This window comes from Agelaius phoeniceus, chromosome 6, assembly GCF_051311805.1.
Source record: "Agelaius phoeniceus isolate bAgePho1 chromosome 6, bAgePho1.hap1, whole genome shotgun sequence".
Lineage (NCBI taxonomy): Eukaryota > Metazoa > Chordata > Aves > Passeriformes > Icteridae > Agelaius > Agelaius phoeniceus.
In genome coordinates this window covers 2,009,347-2,028,744 of record NC_135270.1, presented here as the reverse complement: position 1 = coordinate 2,028,744, position 19,398 = coordinate 2,009,347, and the positions used below count along the sequence as shown (strand labels likewise).

Sequence of the window (19,398 nt, the reverse complement as noted above, 5' to 3'; positions counted from 1 at the left end):
CAAAGCAGGACCTCCAGGAGGGCATGAGTTATAAACAACCTGATACATAGAGAAGTTTTATACTTAAGGCTAAGCATATATGATGTTGGGAGGGGTTTTAGGCTCAGTTTAAAATAAATTAAGGTGTATTCTTGTTACAGAGCTATTCTAAAGGAAACATTCATCCTATTACTCATTTTTTACAGTAATTCCTACAATACAGAGTGCTGACTGGAAATCACACATCACAACTCCTTGCATATGCATTAGTGCTTCCTACCTAAAAAAACCCCAAACACAATGATTTTCCCTAAGATATAATATAGGACACTACATATATATATACATATAATAGGACACTGGGATTGATGTTTCCTTTGGCTGGAGGACACATGAGATCCTGAGCAGTGGCTCTGCCCAGGGCAGAAGTTAATAAATCACATTCAGCACAAAATTCAAGTAATTTTAAGGCAGAGGATAAATGGGAGGATTACCTGAAATGGGAGCTGTGACTGATGGCTGTATAGGATAGGCCTGCTGAACGAATGGCTTGACACTGCAATAAAGAGGTGCACAAAAATCACACACTGTGCCATGCACAGGAAATTCCATCAGAGTCACACAGTATAGGAAAATAGGTGCCTGATGACCTTTACCCACAAACCTGTCTCTTCCTTGCAGAGCATATTTAACAGACAGACAGCACAGAGGGAATAGAGGGGGTGAGAATGACACCCAGGGTGGGCACTGCTGGGACTCCCAGAGGACACTGAACTATGGGGACACAAAGGAGGGTGCCCATCTGGTATTCAGCCTCAGTTTTGAGGTTTGGGATCCCTTATAACTTTTTGAAAGTGAGTTCACATCACTATAAAGGCTCTTTCTTTCCCTGAAACTGTCTTTACCTCCTTTTTGGAAAAATTTGCAAGTTCTTGCTTTGCTGATCTCCCAGAGTGCACAAGCCACCCTTCACACTGCATAGAGAAAAAAACACTTTTGAATTTTCAGACTTACTCTTGTGAGGATCCAGGCTGCCCCGTTTGAATCATGCCCGGCCAAAACTGAAAGAGGAAAAACAAACAAACAGGGCCACAGTTGTTCTCTTTGTTGGAAGGACTTGGGGTATTTTTGAACAAGCACCATTCCTTTTGCAAACTCAAGTCAAAGCATTATTCCACTCATTCCATCTTAGTTTTCTACTGAACGTTGTTAGGGAATACAGGGATTTTTTTGGGACTTACCCCAGGTGCCCCAGGAAATGTAGGACGGGGAATTCCTGGCAGGCCCAGCTTGTTGTGAATAGCAGTAGCTGAGACTATCTGAGCTGATGACATTGCTGCCATGTGCTGGAGTGCTTTGTCCTTTGCTGTCTGATCCTTTAATATGACAATTACACGGAGTCTTAAAATGTTTGGCACAACAAATGACATTAAATAACTGCAGCTACAAGCATGAAACTAAAAACTTAAAAAGCCACACAGAAAATGCAAAAATAGCAAACCATGCAGGGAAAAAAAAAAAAATACAGCACGGAGGCTAACACTCAAACTACCTCAAGGCAAAACCTCCTCTCAGACATGCATGGTAGACCTGAATTCTCACAGTCTGCTCTGCCAACACACAGGAAGCTCTGGCAGAGCAAACTACTGCCCAGTTGTTTATCTGGGCAAATTCTGATTTTAAATCAGGCTGGGCTAAACAGGGCGTGCTCCTGAGGCTCAGCTCTGCCTGCAGGACAGGGAGCACTGAGATTTGAGCTCTATCATTTCCATCTAGGAGAAGTCTGTCTTTCGTATTGCCCTGTAAAATGAGAACACAGAACTGCGGCTGACTCGCAAACAGGGACAGGGTTTTCTTCATGCTTAGGGACATTTTGGATTCAGCTTTACGACAAGCATTTCCAAAGTTAGGTCACAAACAGGTAAATGACATCTTAAATGTTCAATTGTGGCATTTGACTGATTTACAGTGTTCCCACAGAGAGCTACCAGCCATAAAATCCCTGCTTTTTTCCAGCCCACAGGAAGGAGTTTAGGAAAAGGTGGCTTGTAATCAGTTACTTGTGTTAGAGCAGCACTTGGAGTCCCAGCCACTGCCAGTCAGGGATGGCCACAGGACAGAAAGGGAAGGCCTCTTAATGCACAGAGTTAACCAGGGGGATGTCTTAGGTCAGGGAAGATGAGAAAACCACAGACTGCTACACGCTGGTACAGCAGGGTTCCTCATCCAGAAGTACTGGATTAATAACTACCAATATTTAGGTGTGTCACTTAGAATGAAGGAACACGAGCAGTATTAGGCAAGGATGTTTTGGGTTGGGTTTTCTTTTTTTTTTTTTCTGCTTTTATTTTACAAGCAAAGTAGCAAGCATGCTGGCAAGAGGTGCATGCTCTTATTTTTGACATATGACTTTGCACATATGCTCCCTCCAAAGCTTGTATGTAGTAGTACTATAGGTGAGCAGTTTCTTCCTTTGAATAGCTCCTTTAGAAACAGCACAGGCTGAAAGTACAGGAAAAGCTAGCCAAAAAATTCTGCCAAGCACAGCTAAGGTACATAATACTTGGTTTAGTCAAAATACTTACCATGCTTGTTACCTGGATACAACAACAAACAGTTTATTAAAATGCTTGTGTAGAATAGCAGAGTCTTAGCAAAATATGAACAAAATAGTAACAGACAAAGGAAGAGCAGTTTGCTCAACATTAAATATCAGCTTTAAACAAATGCATTATTTTCACCCAGGGTCTGATTCATTAAAAGGGGGGGGGGGGAATGGTTTAAAAAGAAAAAAAAAAACAATAAAGCCCTGGGGAGAAACAACCCCCAGCTCCCTGTGTGAAAGCTGTGGATACTGGAGGAGAGGGATTGTTGCTGAGTGTGTTTCCCTGAGCTGTGCCAGGAGCCCTGTGGGACACAGCCTGGAGAGCAGCAGGTGGAGCAGGGCAGGAGCTGCTCCAGCACCATTCCCTATGCCCAGCACCATTCCCTGTGCCCAGCACCATTCCCTGTGCCCAGCATCATTCCCTGTGCTCCCTGCAGGACAGCCCTGTGCTCAGCACCATTCCCTGTGCTCCCTACAGGGTGTGAGCCTGCAGGACAGCCCTGTGCCCAGCTGCCTGAGCAGCTCTAACACCCTGGGCTCGCCTGTGCTTGGGGACACATCCCTCAGTGCAGGGACCAACTCAGTCCTTTCACAAAACTTGCAGCTTTCCAATAGAAGCACAAGCAGCTCTCTGGCTGAGAGCTGGAGGTCAGCCCTGGCTCTCAGCCCTGCCTGCCCCAGGTGGGAGGCTGTGCACAGGAGGTTTTTGCATGGCATGTTTCACTGGCTGCCTTTGGATGTCTGCAGGCTAAAGAGATGTTCAGCTGGGTGCTAAGGAGTGGCAGAACCCCGAGGTTCATGCAGCTCCCCAGACCCCTGTACACTCTTGCACAGCAAGAAGGACCCTCCATCATGAAAAGATGGAAGTGAGATTTCCTGAAGCAATATGGAGACCTAGCCCTACCAGATTTCTCTGTTCCACCCTTTTCTTGTAAGCAGAGCTGGCTTGGAAATGCCAAACCATGAGAGTTTCACACAGCCTGCTAGATCCTACCAAAAACCAACATTCAGGGCATCTGTGTCCTGTGTGTAAAGTAAATGATACAGGAGACATGTGCCTCTGGGTCCTAGCAATCTCCAGAAGCATGTGAGGCTGCTTTTGTCACTACCTTGTTATCCTCCAGACCTGCTGGGGCACTACAGGCTCCCCTCCTGCTCTCCTGCCTGCCCCCAGCCCTGCCTGTGCCACCACATCAAGATGTGCCTGTGCCTCTGCCAAGGGGACAGACTCTTCTGGATCCACTATCAGATGGAGCTAAACCAAAGGAGAATTTAAAAGTAAAAGCTTTGTCAGGGCTATCAAAGTCCGTTCCTGGGAGTTGAGGTAGGTTATGTCTATGAAATTGTTCTTCTTGCCTTGCTTTATCCCTCCTAAGTCTCTGGCTATTTCTCTGCTAGTGTTAGTGCAGTCCAGGAGGAGCTGTATTTATTTCTGCCTTGTGAGGCACAGAAAGTGCATTACTTTCTGTAATGTTATTGCCATCCAAGGACTAGAATAGGAGCCTGGACACCCAGCAACAGTTACAGCATGCAAATCCCACCCTAACAGATGAACTAAGAAAAATTTTTGAAGATTTACACTTCCTTCAAAATATTCTGGGGAGCTCTTAGTCATCATTACAGTGAATCTGCTGATCCTGAATTCTGGGGACAGTGACAGGGATTTTTGGAGGGAGAAAACATTTTTTTCTTTTGTGACACAAAATGATATGTGCCTTCCTTCTTACCAATTGCTGCTTTTCACCCTAGAATGATCTGTGTTTTGTGGGGCCATTCCTCTCATCCTCTTTGGCTGATTACATTTTCAGGAGGGTGGAGAGAAAGGGAAAAACCTTTAGAATGACAGCTCAGAAAGGCAATCCTTGCTACAGGGCTAGTTTTGAGGTGTTTCAACAACCCCCACAGAGCTTCCCCGTGGTGACAAATCTGATCTGTACATCAGGCCAGTACACTCCAACGGGAAGTTTCACCTTTTATAGGCTTAGGAATTTTTGCATAGTGGAAAGATCAGCTTTTCCCAAAGAAACCTTACATTCAAACATGACAGAAATCAAATTCAAAGTCAAATACAGACACTTTTGAGGTCTTGAGTTGCATTGGCAAAAAAGCACCTTCAGCTCCGGATTCTCTTGGAGAGCTGCAAGCTGCCTGTGCTTGTATAATCAAGCAGACTTCATGGTCTTCAAAATAAATGGGATAGCCACATATTTAGATTGCATTATCAGCTTGTCTGCCACTTAAAAACAAGTGTATGTTGGGGATTTTCATGTTGTAATAGAGAGCACTCCTAACCAGGAGGGAATGAGGCTCTCTACCCATCACTTCTGGGATGAAACCTGGTAACTGATTAATAACACACAATGGTATTACATCACACTTTAGGCAACAAGAGAAGGAATATATCCAATTAAAACGGCAGGGGTAATTTACACAGGCAGATTACAGTAATTACCCAGGTTGGAATTTGGCCAGGACAAATGGGTTAACACCCCTACTCTAAAACAGGAACGTTGTGAGATTTTTAATCACTGCAAATAGTTAAGATTTTGATTTCCTATCTTGTCCAAGACAGAAAGGGGTTTGTTTTGCTCTCACTTGTGCTGGTTTGTAAAGCTGGAATAATGTCTTTCAGCCCAATGTGGTTTACACTGATGTAGTAAAATAAAAGTTTGGCCCAGCAAGCTGCAGTCCCGTGCTGAGATTCAGCAGAGGCCTGGGGGGGACAGCATCTCCTACTGGATCATTAAACCCTGCTGGAGCTTAAGGTATTCCTTGGATAGGTCCCATCTGGCCCTGACCTGGTTTGACCCTACTTAATTGATGAGCTCAGATGGGATTGCTGTGGCCCAGGAATGACACTGGAGTGAGCCAACAGGCTGCACTCACACCCCTGCATTGCCCTCCTCTTGGAAAAGTCTTCTGCACTGTGGTACATAATTAGTAATGAATGTTACCGGGGTGGGTTTAGAGCCCAGTCAGTGGAAAACTGGTCTAGTTCCACTAAATCCCTGAAATATCATCTCTGCAGGGGAGACCAAGATGTGCCTCGTGTTTTAGCTGACTGCTTCTGGCTGCAGTTGCACACACTTTGGTTCTGGAAGATGCAAGCTCTAAGCATCTAATGCAAGAAGACTACAACTTTTAATGAATCAGGCCCTTGAGGTTTGCTTTTCACAATTCATTTTGGAATGCAAAATACATAGTTAAATGAGATAATAATAATTCAGTATAATTCATTTATAAATCTTAATATCTATAAAAGCCCTGCATGAAACAAGAGTTTTAAATGACAAGCACAAAAGGATTTGTGCTTGACTTTCTTTTAATCCAACATAAACAGAAGAATAATTCAATCAATCAGTTCAAACAAGTTCTTAAGCAAAAAAATGAAAACTGTTATCTTAGAATGATAAATGGGGTTTTGAATACCATGTTATCTATGACTTTGGGAGTAAAAAAATCTAAGACAGTATGAGAAAAAGTAAGCACAACAGAGCAGTATTAATTCAAGCCCTAAAAACCTGTACCAGTATTTAAAATGCAAAACTTTTCATGTAAGAAAAAAAAAAAAGACATAAGAAACAACAATTTGTTCACAAAATGTTACAGTAACACTAGCATAAAATAGCTTCCTAATAAGCAATTTTGCAGATGTTATTTCTTCTCAGATCTCATATTGATTCAAATAACCTTTACAATAATTAGCTGTAGCTCAAAAAAGATAAACAAATCATGACAATATACAATTGTTCTGGACAAAAGATAGAGAGCATTTCAGTGTTTCTAGCCCTGATCTCCAATTTGCTTATTATTAGAGAAGACAGGAGTAAATACAAAAGCTGGCTATTTCAGCCAGGCAATAGCTAATGCCAAGAAGAGAATGCGCATTCAAAGCTGTCCCAACTTGCTGCCTAATGAGTAGCAATTAATCCATCTTATTGTATTTCAAAATGCTGAAGACTCCATTCACATCAAAGGGAATTTTTCAAGGCTTTTATCATTGTTCATTTAAAAAAGTATAGAGCTATCTTTAGCATTTTATAATTGACAACAATATTTTCTTTTTATCCCTAAATGCGGAATGTAGAATAATAGATTTAAAAGCATGTAATAGATGTGAACTGTAGGCATTTTAATGTGTCATTTTAATTTTTTGTCTCTGTCTAATTAATCTTGCACTATGAAGAAAATCTGATATGAAAGCCTAAGATAGATGCACATCCTGCTGTGAACACCTTTACTCTCTGTTTATGTACAGCTTCCAATCCATCCTTTGTCCTGAGTGGACAGAGGTGACTTTGGCTCCCTGTCAGTGCAAAGGTGGGGATGCTGTGACCTGACACTGTGGGCTGGTGTTCTTGACACAGAAGCACAGCACTGGAGTGCCAAACCTCTGCTTTGCCTCCTGCAGCCTCTGCCTGAGAGGAAATGCCATGAAGAGCAGCTGCCTTTCAGATCTGTCTCCAAGGACAATATCTCAGCCTCTCTTCCCGTTTTCATGAGATTTAATTACTCTGACCTCAGGAAGATTCTAATGACATCAAGTATATTAGGATTAAAATCGCTAAAATAGGTGTATTTTCCTGCTGCAAAGAGAATTAAAATGTGTGACATCCCTGGAAGGGCTGGGGGGACATTCTTTACTGGTGGTCTTGAAAGGCAGCAATAGCATTTATGGGTGAAACTTCACTTCCTTGCAGGCTAAGGATCCATCCTTCCATCCTTCCATCCATGCTCAGTGATTGCAGGCACTTCTCATTGAAGAAAAGGGACTTTGCTGGACCAAGCAGAGTTTATGGCATGCAGGTGAGATTGCTGCCTCTTAGGACAGCTTCCAATGCCATGTGTGCAGATAGCTCTGAGATCCTTCCATCCTTGTGGATTTTTGCAGAAGATTAACACAAGAAGATTTGCCTGAGTCCTCTCCTCTCCAAGAGCAGACCCAGGCAGGACAGTAAGATCTCTTGGTACAGAATAAACTCAGCAGCTACTTGGGGAAAAAGGGTTATTTGTATAAACACTGTCAAACTGAGAGGACAGGAGCAGGGGCCAGTGGGACAGGTTGGATCAGACACATCTCAAAAGAAAGTTGACACCAGATCCATAGGGGATTTTTTTTTTTTTTTAAGTAGTAACTGCTTCCCTGGATGCCACCAATCGTAGAATTTACAAGTGGCAGCTCACTGCTAAAAGGGTGAGTTGGCCTGGGTGGGAAGCATAGGATTATAGAATAGTTTGGGTTAGAAGGGACCTGAAAAACCATCTAGTTCCAAGCCCACTGCTAGTGGGACTTTTTTAAAAGGTCACCTCCCACTAGACCAGGTGGCTTAAAGCACCATCCAGCCTGGCCTTGAAGACTGCCAGGGCTGAGGCACCCACAGCTTCTCTGGGCAACCTCTTCCAGAGCCTCACCACCCTCACAGTAATATTTTCTCCTAATATCTAGTCTAAACCTATTCTCTTTCAGTTTGAAGCCATTCCTCCTTGTCCTGTCAGTACATGCTTGCATTAAAAAAAAACTGTGCCAAAAACTGTGCATTTAATCTTCTCCTTGGTCACCCCTTCACCAGGGAATGCAGAATACAAGCACTCACTCCAGGACAGCAAGAGCCCATCATCTTTCCAAGGACGTTGATGGGGCTCTTCAGGCTGCTGCCAAAATTGCTCCCTGTTGAAGCGATGACCACTCAGATGTGCTGGAATGTGTTCACCTTGTCTTCCTTTTGCACCAGTGATGTCCTTCTCAGGCAGCTTTTGAAGTCCTCTGCAAACTGCTTTGGCAGGGGGAAGTTGGGCTAAATGATCTCCAGAGGTGCCTTTCAAACCTAAATAGTCCATGATTCCAGGTGATTCTGAGTGACAGTGGGCCTTACAGATGGTTCAACACAGAAATAGTGAGCAAAAGGGGCAGTAGCACTAACAAAATGTCTGAAAAAGTGAAGTTCCATCTCAGGTTCAAAACCAGCACCTTCTGCCACCTCCAGGGAGCAATTGCATGAGGCAAGAGGAACGAGAGCTTTCTTCTTCCTAAGGCAGCTCCCTTATGGCACCTTCTACATCAAAGTTTCACCTCTTCCATGTGGGAGGACAAGGCCTGTGGGAGGCTGTCCCTTCTCCAGGAGGGACCAGTGCAGGGGGACAGGGGTCATGCCATGGCTCCTGTTCACTGGGACCAACACTGGCAAGGCTGAGAAGAGGGAGGTGGGGAGGGCCTGGCTCCTTCACCCTTGCTGGGCACTCCTCAGCTGAGCTGGGGCTGTGCAGGAGTAGCTGGGGAGGTTCAGGGCTCTGAGGGAGCTCATCCCAGGGGCAGCATGGACACTCAGCTAGGACAGGCAGCTCCGCACCCACGGGCCAGCCAGCCCCACTGGGGGAGGCCTGGAGGGGCTTGTGTCAGCAGGGACAGGGGCCAGCAAAGCTCCGTCACCTGTGTGCAGTCTGTCCCCACCGTGGTGTGGCAGAGAGGTGAAGCAAATGGCCCTGCAGAGCTGGGCATCTTCCTGAGGCCATCAGTTCCCAGCAGTGACACAGCAGCTGCTCCACTTTCCACTCAGCACCGGGGGAGCTGCAGCCCATGGGCAGGTGGGAAAAGGGCAACCAGGTATGAAGCCCTTACAAAATATCTTCTTGTCCAAACAGATCTTCTCTTCTTCAGGCGACTGCTTAAAATGAAAATTCCTCCCAGATGTCTATTTACTGAAAATGCCATCTAGACTAGATGAAATATGCTTAAGAGTTGGCTACCTCTCTGTTCTTTGGAAAGCTTCAATAAAAGTACAGCAGGTGCAGTACTTTAAAATGTTTTTTAATGCTTTGTAAGTGTCTTCACATTTTAAGGTATTTTGGGCATTCAGAAATGGAAACATTTTAGAGCAGCAAATCCAATAATTGTGTTTGACTCCTAGGCCTGTATTTGGTACCTATGTGGGCTTCCTGATTTTTGCAGCCCTGAGCTCTCACCAGTCCTCTAAAACTCCAGGAGCTGCTGGTGCTGAGCACCTCTGAAAGTAGGGCCACCTACTTAGATACTTAATTTTAGGCATCAAGGCTTGACAATTTGAGCTTAAAATGCTACATATCTCTGTATTATTGCACCCTGGGTTAAGAAGCAGTACGTTTAAGTTGTCTTAGTCGTTCTTTACGAACCCCAACTGCTCAGCCAGTGCAGCTAAAAAGCCAGCCACCAACAGCCAGACAAGCTTGCCAGCATGCTGCCCATGAAAAACCCAGTGCTTCTGTCAGGGAGGCCTGTTACAAAGGCAGGCTGTTATTCCTATTCTGCAGTTCCAGGATGGGGGTGAGCATCCGCAGTGCTCACTGCTCAGGGCCGGGAAAGCACTGCCCGAAACGTTTTGCTTTCCAGCTAGAACAAAAACGTGATTTGTTCTCATATCTGGGTGAAGAAAAAAAAATCCACTCACACTAAAAGGAGGAAAAAAAAAAAAAAAAAGGAGGCAAGTAAGAGATTTACAAGTTCCTTCGGTTCTTATTTTAAAAAATCGACAGTGAAAAAACTGCAAAACTCCCTCTTCCACTTTTAAATGGTGTGGGAAGAAAATCCCAAAAAATCTCAAGATCTCTGCTGAAAAACTTGAAAAAACAAGCAATCCAAGAAACCCCTATTAAGCATTTCCAAGAGGTTCTTTTCAGCCTTAGAATATATTTTATGGAAGGCAGAGAAAATGGGGACATGTACAATTCATCATGTCAGATTAAGCAAACATACTTAATATTCCCTGAACAGGACTGACTGAGGCTTTCCAAAGATTACATGTCAATAATTTACTTTAAAAAAAATTAAATTTCAGGGAATCTTGTAAATAGTGTGTAACTTGAGGTGATACTAGTTTGTAGTCTAGAAACACCATAGAGCAATCTGGATAAGCTGTGCTCTCTGGCACTTGGAATAAATGATCTGGTTTAAGTATTCCTGATATCAGTTCAGAAGCACGGACAAAAAACATTTGGGAATGGAAAACAATTACCCCAATTACTCCTCTGGAAAAAGCAAAAAAAAAAAGCTAAAAAGCATCTACACAACTATGCAAAACTCCTGTGTACTTAAATACACTGCTAGGACCGTTAAAAAGCAAAACAAAAAAATGGACTAAGGGGTTAAAAATGAGGTTTAGGTGCTGAGCTGTTACAAAGAGGAGTTCACTCGGCATTTGGACAGTGTTAAAACAACGTTTTTAATGTGGATGCTAGTGCAGAACCCGGGGGTTAAACACAAAGAGAGGCAGAGAGCTCCCACATGCAGGAGAAGGAGGTTACGGCACAGCAGCCCCAGCTCGCCCATCACCGCGGGGAGGAGGGAGGGACAGGCATAGCAACCACAAGCCCAAAAGCAGAAAAGCGCATACCTTCAGCTTGGAATGAAAATCACGAGATTTCCTTCTGGCAAGAACCTGAATGTGACTAGACACCTGCAGGGTAGGGGAAGGGAGGAAACAAAGGAAAAGCCTGTAACCATGGAGATGAAAAGCCCCCTACAACTGGGCAAGCCAAACGTACCTTAATGGCGGCTTGAATTTCTCGAACTTTCTTTCTTGCTAAGACCTGTATGTGACTAGACACCTACATTGTTCAGGTTTATAGGGGGGAAAAAAAACAACAAACAAAAGAAAAACAAAAAGCAAATCAAATTTTAAATGTCTATTTTTTTTCTTAAAAAAAAAAATAAAAAAAAGAAACTTTTCTGAGGGGAGGAAGTTATTTGCACCTTCAGTAAGCTCTGCTGTTAAAGATACCACATTCCCAGCCAGATACCAAGCTCTTAGCACCAAGGCTTAACAATACAGGTCAAGTCACTGCAGTGACTTGATTAAGGAAATAAAAAAAAAAAAAAAGAGAAAGGAAAAAAAGAAGTGTAACCCACCAGGTTGTGCATTCAGCTACAAGATAGAAGACACAGTTCACAGCTGGACGCAGCCCGCGTGCTTTGGTACCGATCCCATCCATGCCCAGGCCCTGAGCTCTCATGTGGGGAGCCCAAAGGATTTCCACCCCATCTGCTGGGGATGCAGAAGCCCACTCTGACCATTTGCCACTAGGCTTGAGATGTAACTTGGCACCAAGAAATTTTATCCATTATTTATTGTGCTCTGCAGCTCCAGTGAGGAGATTCGGGCTGCATTTTGAGTCCACTGAAATGCTTTAAATTCTGGCACAAATGATAAAACACTGGCACAACACAGGTCCCTGAACCCCTGCTGGTTTCCTTGGTAATCTCAGCATCAAGTCTGCCCACAAAACATTTGTGTAACTGGGGACCAGCAACTTGACATCAGCTTGAGTGATGCCCAGGCCTGGCCCAGGGCTGTGTTGCTGAGAAATTTGTGCAAACCCAGTCCTACCCTACACCAGTTACTGGTCAGATGCTGCTGCCTGTGCTGTGAAGGGTCTGGGCCCAAATTCGCATTCCTCTTTACCCAGGGACATAATCCATGCTGCTGCTGCTGAGGGTTTAATGATGCTGCCCAGCAACACTTGGTAGCACTCAGCATCCTTCATCCTTCTGTGTGAAGGTTTAAAACCTGAAGTGATGGCAAAAACCACTAAAGGGAAATCTCTGATTCTTGTCTGACTCCAGACATACCATATAAGGTGGTGCACATTTTTCCTACATTAGTTACAATTCCTGTCTGGGAAAGAACAAAGCAAAAGAAAAGGAGAAACAATGATTTCCTCCTCTGTAAGACTGTTCTGTGACAGTAGTACCAAAAAGCCTGCATTTTAGTAGGGAAGCAAACCATGATGCATCAATGAGCACAGTCCCCGAAGGCCACCTTCGAGAAGCAGCTCAGGAACCAGTTTGCAGCAATTCAGAGTTATACTGCTGCTTACTGAGCAATTTTGCAGTCAAACACCTACTAGACTGAGTTTTCACACAGGTTCATTTGTTTTGCTTTCAGTGGAATATTAGTGGTGTTGAAGGTTATACAAGAAGAACAATCGTTAGCATTTAATCACTCGGTTAAAACTCCAGAGCAGCCACAAACCAACTTTTGTAAGCAGTTTAAAGTGATTTATGCCTCACTACAGAGGGATGTACAAGCATGGAGGCAGACATTGCACACATCACAGCCCTCCTGCTTTCTTGGTACATGCTGGCCAAGGATCTAACCCCAAGCTCTGCATTTTGACTCCTGAGGCAACTTTATGATCCCAGCATAACTTCCAGCTCCTGGAGCTTGCACGGGCAAGGCAGAGCAGAAGTGGGGACTCTGCCTTTAGTTTGTGGTTTCTGTGCCAGTCTTTGGTTTGCTCCCTTTCCACGTGCTGCAGTTCTCCTCCTTTCTGATGCTTTTTTCCATCCCTTGCACACGTGCTTTCCTCCCGGCTGACAAGGGACACCACCCAGGGCAAAGCAGCACCCAAAGTGCTTCAAACCCGAGTGCTGGCAGCTCTGTGTGACCCAGTGCCACCTCCCTCTGCCCTGCAGGACATGCACAGCGTGCCATGGGCCAGCCCCTGCCCGCCCCCTGGCACACACCTGCAGGGCCACGAGGGGAATCTCACACCTGACCCTAAAGCCAAGGGACCTCTGCCATGTGTGGAGTGGTTTTAAACTCTGCAGTAACCACTGCACAAACTGCACACAAACTGTGCTTTCTGCAAGGCTGCTGATTGCTGTGAATACTATGAATTAAAGGACTTAGTAATAGGAGATAAATTAATGGCTATGTGGTAATCATGTAAAACAAACTTAAGGGAGTTTTAAGGTTTATTCAGATTCTTACATGAATGAAATCTTACCATGGTCAAAGACCAGGAACCTGAAGGCTCTTAGGGGAAATTTTAAAATTATTTATTTTATTATTATTTTATATTTTTAATTATTTATTTTTAATTATTTATTTTTTATTATTTTATATTTTAAATTATTTTAAAATTATTTTAATTATTATTTTGTTTATTTATTTTATGGCAACTACAGGCCATAACCTGAGAGCATGATTACGATTAGTTCATTTTTATATGGTTACCTCTCATATCCAAGAATCATAATCTCTATTGTACAGCCAAATTCTCTTAACTTTTAAGTTCCATTATTTATCATCTCAAAATAATAATTATATTATAATATTACATAGAGAAATAAGGCACAATACTTTATGGTTTTGCTTCAACTTTTGAATTTTTTTATAAAATATGGGGGGATAATAGCTTCATTTACCGACAGATTAATATAATATGAATCCTCACACCACCACAACATAAACCCCAAAGTGTTAAATATTCTCTAAACAGCATGTGTTTAATCTGAATAGTGAAGTCAATACATCATCCCATCAGAGCTGAAGCACAGACAGCCACTGCAGCCAAAAATGCCAGGTTTTGTCATTCATTGACATGCATACTTCCCCACTGGGTTATTTTACCTGCTTCCTGGTCCGTGTCTTCCCTGTCCTAAGTTTGATGTATCTGGCTATCAATTCATTCCTACCTGAAACAAAGAGAAATTCATGGTAAGGGACAAGCAGCATCACAGCCATCAAAAACCACATTTGAACACACGAGCTCCATGCACATCAGGTTTGTTATCTTACATGTACTCCACTTTTCTGTGCAAACAATCTCCCAGTATTTCTCATTGTTCACCAGTATTTCTCTCCCATCTCCTCCTTCCATCTCCCTTCTCTCCCTTGCATTTGCCAGTATTTCTCATTGTGTACCAGTATTTCTCTTCCATCTTTCCCCGTGCCACAGGACCTGTGCAGAGCACCACGAGTTCAGTGTCTGCCCACCCAAGCCCTGCAGCCCTTTACAGGCAGAGAGGCACCTCCTTGGCCAGCAGCAGTGCCCAGCATGATCCCTCACTGGAGAACTCCCACCCTGGGGCTGACACAAGGTCTGGGCTCCTCCAGGTGTTTTTTGTCCCCCTGGAGCCCTGAGGGGAGGAGAGGCTGCTCTTGAGAAGGTCGTGTGCTACCTGAGCCTAACCTAAGGGTTAATAATCACCCAGATGTGCCAGCTCCTCTCCAAGTTTTAACTCTGCAAGGAGGACAGCAAAACCAGTCCTTCCTGCCAGAAAGCCTCCTCCAGAGATGGAAATCACTGTCCCAGTCCAGCAGATTGTCAATCAATAACTCACAAGAGTGGCTGCCCTGCAGTGCTGATGCCCCTGTGGGAGCAGGGCCCATAAACACAGTGGTTTGTTATTCAGAGCTCTGTTTCTCTTGGAAATGTGAAATACTTCCAAGTATCTAAAATGGCTATTTGACTCTTCTTCAGTCACACATTATGCTACCTAATGCAAACTAACATTTTCTATCCAAATAATTTCCTTCCCAAGTATTGCTGACATCGAAGATAACATGAGTTTTATGTGGTGTCCTGTTTATTTTCACTGCATATTATGTTTCCTCTCTATGGGTTGCAATAACTTAAATATACTTGTTCAACAACTTCTAAGTTACAGAGCTATTTGCATTCAGCACAGGGGAAAAGCAGCCTGTGTGTAGAAAATGAGAAAACTGAATTAACAGTGAGCTGAAAATGGGGAGGTTAAGAAAATAACTTGTCACCTACCAAGCTATTTTGAAGTGGATGAGTACATAGCTGGGGAATGCAGAAAATTATTTTATCAGCCAGGGCTTCAAACCCTTACAGCTTTAATGTTGTGGGGGAGAGACAGGGACATCTTGAAGTAGCCTGAATATGTTTGAAATGTATTTTGTCGACTGAAAGATTGAACACATTTAGTCAAACTAGACTTTTTCTTCTGTCTCCCCCTGTAAGCCTTATTGTATCAAATGCCTCATGGTTCCTGCCTCTTTCATGTTTGCTAAATGGGTACCAGAACATGAAATACCAACTCAGAGCAGAGCTGCGTTTTTGTTTTGGTCTGGCCTGTGTGCCACGTTTCCCACAACATGCCACTGGTTTGGAGCTCTCCAGCAGGTCTCCTCAGGACAAACTTCAAGAGGTAAATTTTGCGTGAGCAAACAGTTACACAAAGCAGCCACATTTCTGCACACAAATGAGGGATTTCCGTATGCAAACAGACGAGCAGGTAGTTACCTAATTTCATGCAAAGGCCTTGTCTTTAGGCTGAACACGAGTTCTGCAGCCTGTTGTGCTCACTAAATACTTGCCATTTGAAGTGAGCATGTGCCTTTGTGTTCATGGGGTGAAACCAGGGCATGCTCCACCTCTGTATCTCCCTGGTCTCGTGCTCTTTCCCATAACCCAAACAGAAGCCTGCAAGGAGGCTCTGCAGCCGGCTGAGATGCAGAGATCACCACATTCCTGCAATCACCACTGTGATAGGTGATATGGACATTTTCCTATTTCTAAATGCACATTTTGATTTAATCGGGGAATGCCCCCCCTCCAGAAAGTACCTGCTTTGCACATGTTTAAGTATGTGCACACATTAATACCCAGAGTGGGCTCTTTTTGCTGCAGCAATATTGTCAGGCTGTTCTGATCAGCAGCAGGTGACTGTGCCAGGTCAGTGATGCTATAAGGTCATGTAAAGGATGCAATGCCGTCTCTTGTCCTTCTGCCTGTGCTGCAGATGTTTCAAATACCTGGGCACAGCACAGGTCACTCCAGCCACCCTGTGCCCATTAAGGCAGCCCTATGCAATCCCTGGCCACAGCTGAGGTTTCACAGCTCTCCTCCCAGACAAGAGAGCTAAAAGCTACTTTTAAAGGAAAGCTCAGGCTCCCAGGCAGCCATATGACAAGAAAAGCATCCTTATTAAAAACACCAAGCACTGAAAGTCTAGACTGTATTATTTGAGTGCTGTCTCTGGTTGAGCCCCAGCCCACCCATGAAATACTCACAGGGCATTTCTGTAGCCATTGTCTGGCTGGCCAGGGCTATGACTAACAAGACTGCAGCTTTGGCAAGTGCCTGCTTCCCTTAAGCTGAAGGCTACCCAGAGCCTAACTCCAGAAGACTCAACAGGGTGGAATAATTTGCCTCAACTTGCAGGGAGGAGGAGCTCCACCAGGAGCCATAGAAAGTGGCAGAGGTAAAAGCCCAAGCCATGTTTTCCATACCATCGTGTTTTCAACACAGCAAAGACACAAGCATCAGGTTTAGCCAGAGCAGGAGATACTGAAGGCTCACTAAATACCTTCTCCCTGGCCACAGCAATCTGAAAAGACACAAATTCCTTCTTGGGCTACCAAAAGCCATAAACACAAACAGAAGCACTGCCTGATATAAACAAGATAGATGGCCCCAGCTAAAAGTTTACAACCTTAATGTTATCTACCTAACACTGGTGCTCTTCTTTACCAACTCTGACAGATAGGGACAGAAATGATCTTATCTCCAGATCAACTGAAGTCCAAAGAGGATTTTAAAGAAAGGAAAGCTTAATCATCCTAAAATCACCCTTTCCTGTTCTTGGGAATGAGAAGAGTCTGAAACAAAATGAGGCTCATGGAACTTCTTTAACTGGCCATTAGAAACCTTAGGGTGAAAAATGCTTACTAATAAATAGATCTGTTTTCTCTAGAAGAGCTCAGCTGCAGAAATACATTCCATACACACCCTCCCTCTGTCTCCTTATCATATAGATCTGGGAAATTGCCTGGCAGAAGAGAAGAGGTCAGATTTATGAACTGTAAATTTTCAGCTCTTTTTTCCTGTCATTTGCTGTGACAGTCTCCTATTTTGAATGTTTTGGTTCAGGTATCAAAGAGAGGCATGGGGAGGTGCCTGGTTAGATAAAACATCTTCACAGCACAGGAATCTTTTCCAAGGATCTTGAAAAGATCAAGAGAGGACCACAACAAAAATTTTACATAGGCTGCTGTTTGGGTTTGCTTTTTTCCCCGTTAATTCAGGCTTTATCTGTCATATCCTTCTGTGACATCAGTGCATTGCAAACTATAATTCTCCCTGGACTGATGCTGTGGAAGAGGCATTTTGTGCAAAGGAACATCTTCTTTAATCATGGCATGGAGTAAAAAGCGAGTTCAGCTAGCAAACAGTGCAGATGCTAAAATCCTGTGAGGCTTTGTGGACACCAAAGCTCTCAAAGCTCCACCGTGGCCCCTCCAAGGGCGCAGCCGAGTCCCCAGGGCAGCCCTGCTCCAGCCAAGCCTCGGCACACAGGCTCCCTCCACCTTCCCACTCCACTGCCCCATCCCTGAGCACCCTCAGCAGGGGAGGGTGTGGAGATCCTGGACACCTCCCAGGCAGTAGGGAGCTGACACTTCTGCTCCTCTTGCTCTGAACAAGCAGGAGCAGCTGCAGAGTGGGGCAGCTCCCCTCCCACTGCTCTGCCCGGGGGAGGCAGTTGTTGCTCTAACAGAGGGCCCTTGTGCAGGGAGCCTCCCCCACCAACACTGTCTCCAAGAACAGCCCAAAGCAGGCAAGCATCAGCCCCCACAAAGGTCTGTGTCAGGCTCCTGGCTTTGCCCTTGGTGCCAATGGTGTGTTTGTCCCCCCTCACCCAGCACCAGTGAGGCCCTAAAGGTGAAAATCCACCCCTGACTGAGGAAGGCAGAACTGGCATCCCTTTCATGGGCCAGAAAGAGCACCAGCACCAGAGCATCACAGGCAGCTCGACCAGCACCTGCACAGCTGTGGGCATGCTCCTGGCCACGCTGTGTCCCTTTCCTGTGTCCCTCCTGTCTGAGCATCAGTGCTCAAAGCCAGGCAACAGGGCAGGGAGCTGGTGCATCATGTCCCTGAGCAGCCGTGAGGCCGGTGGGCGTCTTCATTCAGAACATTAATGACACAAATTAAACCTCTGCCCTCCCAGCTCCCAGTCATAGGCACTATCCAGTTGGGATAAAAATAGGCAAGTGTGGGAAATAAAGCCAGCTAGCAACTTGAAAATGCACAGCTAATTTTAAAAAGTTTTCATACTCAGCCACATAATTCAAGTTACAACCAAGTAGAAAAGCCTACTTTTTTCAGATAATGAAACAGTATTAATCTCTTCAAATTCGACAAGACTGTGGCTCAGAACAGTTATCTCCCATCCTGACTGAGAAGTCTGGGAACAGACCTGCACAATTTCATCTCTCAAATCATTCTCACAGCCATGTTTACACCATAACACAGGTTTGTTCAGCCAGTTTTGGTCAACTCCACTTCTGCTTGGCCTGCTGAACGCACAGTGCTGCCTGGGGGCTAGATTTGGAGAACTGGTGGGACTTTTTCTCCATGAGGAAGCAGCTGTGAGTGCTCTCCTGGGAGCAGCACCCAGCTCTTTGTCTGGCTACTGAGCAGGAGCTGGATGCAGATCCCAGCCCAGGCATGGACACCGTCAGCAGGGATGTGCTGCTTTGAACTCTCTCCCCACCAGAAAGTGGGTACGGGGCCCTTGGGAGAGAGCTCCCAGCCTGTGGGGGAAAGCTGCTCTTCGTGGTGCTCAGCCCCAGCACTTTTCCACTCTGTTTTGCTGGTGGAACATCCGGCTTTGGGAGACCTCGCCTCAAATTCGGCAGCGCCGCTTCCCAAAGGCGCCTCACGGCTAAACGGGCTAACAAAAAGCCTCTTGTAGATAAAAGAGTTCTGCGAGTCAACAACTGGCTAAGCAGTTTAAACCTCTAAGTAAGGCATCCTCTATTTAAACGTTATAGGCAAATCTAATTTAAGCTTTTAAAAATATTATGGGCAGGTGTTTAAGTGGCGGGCACAGGGCTGGGCTGGGCGCCGCTTCCCAGGCGGGCAGCATTTTGTTCAGCCAGGCTTTCTGCAGAAGGGCCACGTGACAGAGGCCAAATAAACAGCATCTGGGGATTTTCAATTACAGACCTTCACCCAGCATGCCTGCACTGTAATCTCTACCAGATGAGGCTCAGGCCTCACTATTTTCAATAATTCACACACTGTGT

At 44.8% G+C, this 19,398-nt stretch overlaps 1 protein-coding gene across 3 annotated transcripts in view; it reads right to left on the bottom strand.

Moving 5' to 3' along the window:
* TEAD1 (TEA domain transcription factor 1) overlaps positions 1 to 19,398 on the bottom strand; it is a 159,237-nt gene that overhangs the window by 31,388 nt on the left and 108,451 nt on the right. For 2 of the 3 annotated variants that reach the window (XM_077179480.1, XM_077179481.1), the window contains 6 exons: positions 13,969 to 14,033; positions 11,099 to 11,161; positions 10,948 to 11,010; positions 1,221 to 1,355; positions 994 to 1,040; positions 474 to 535 (listed from right to left, as the gene is read on the bottom strand). In XM_077179480.1, the coding sequence (XP_077035595.1) occupies positions 474 to 535; positions 994 to 1,040; positions 1,221 to 1,355; positions 10,948 to 11,010; positions 11,099 to 11,161; positions 13,969 to 14,033 (435 nt within the window). The remainder of the gene's footprint in view (positions 1 to 473; positions 536 to 993; positions 1,041 to 1,220; positions 1,356 to 10,947; positions 11,011 to 11,098; positions 11,162 to 13,968; positions 14,034 to 19,398) is intronic. The other variant, XM_077179482.1, reaches the window with a different exon arrangement.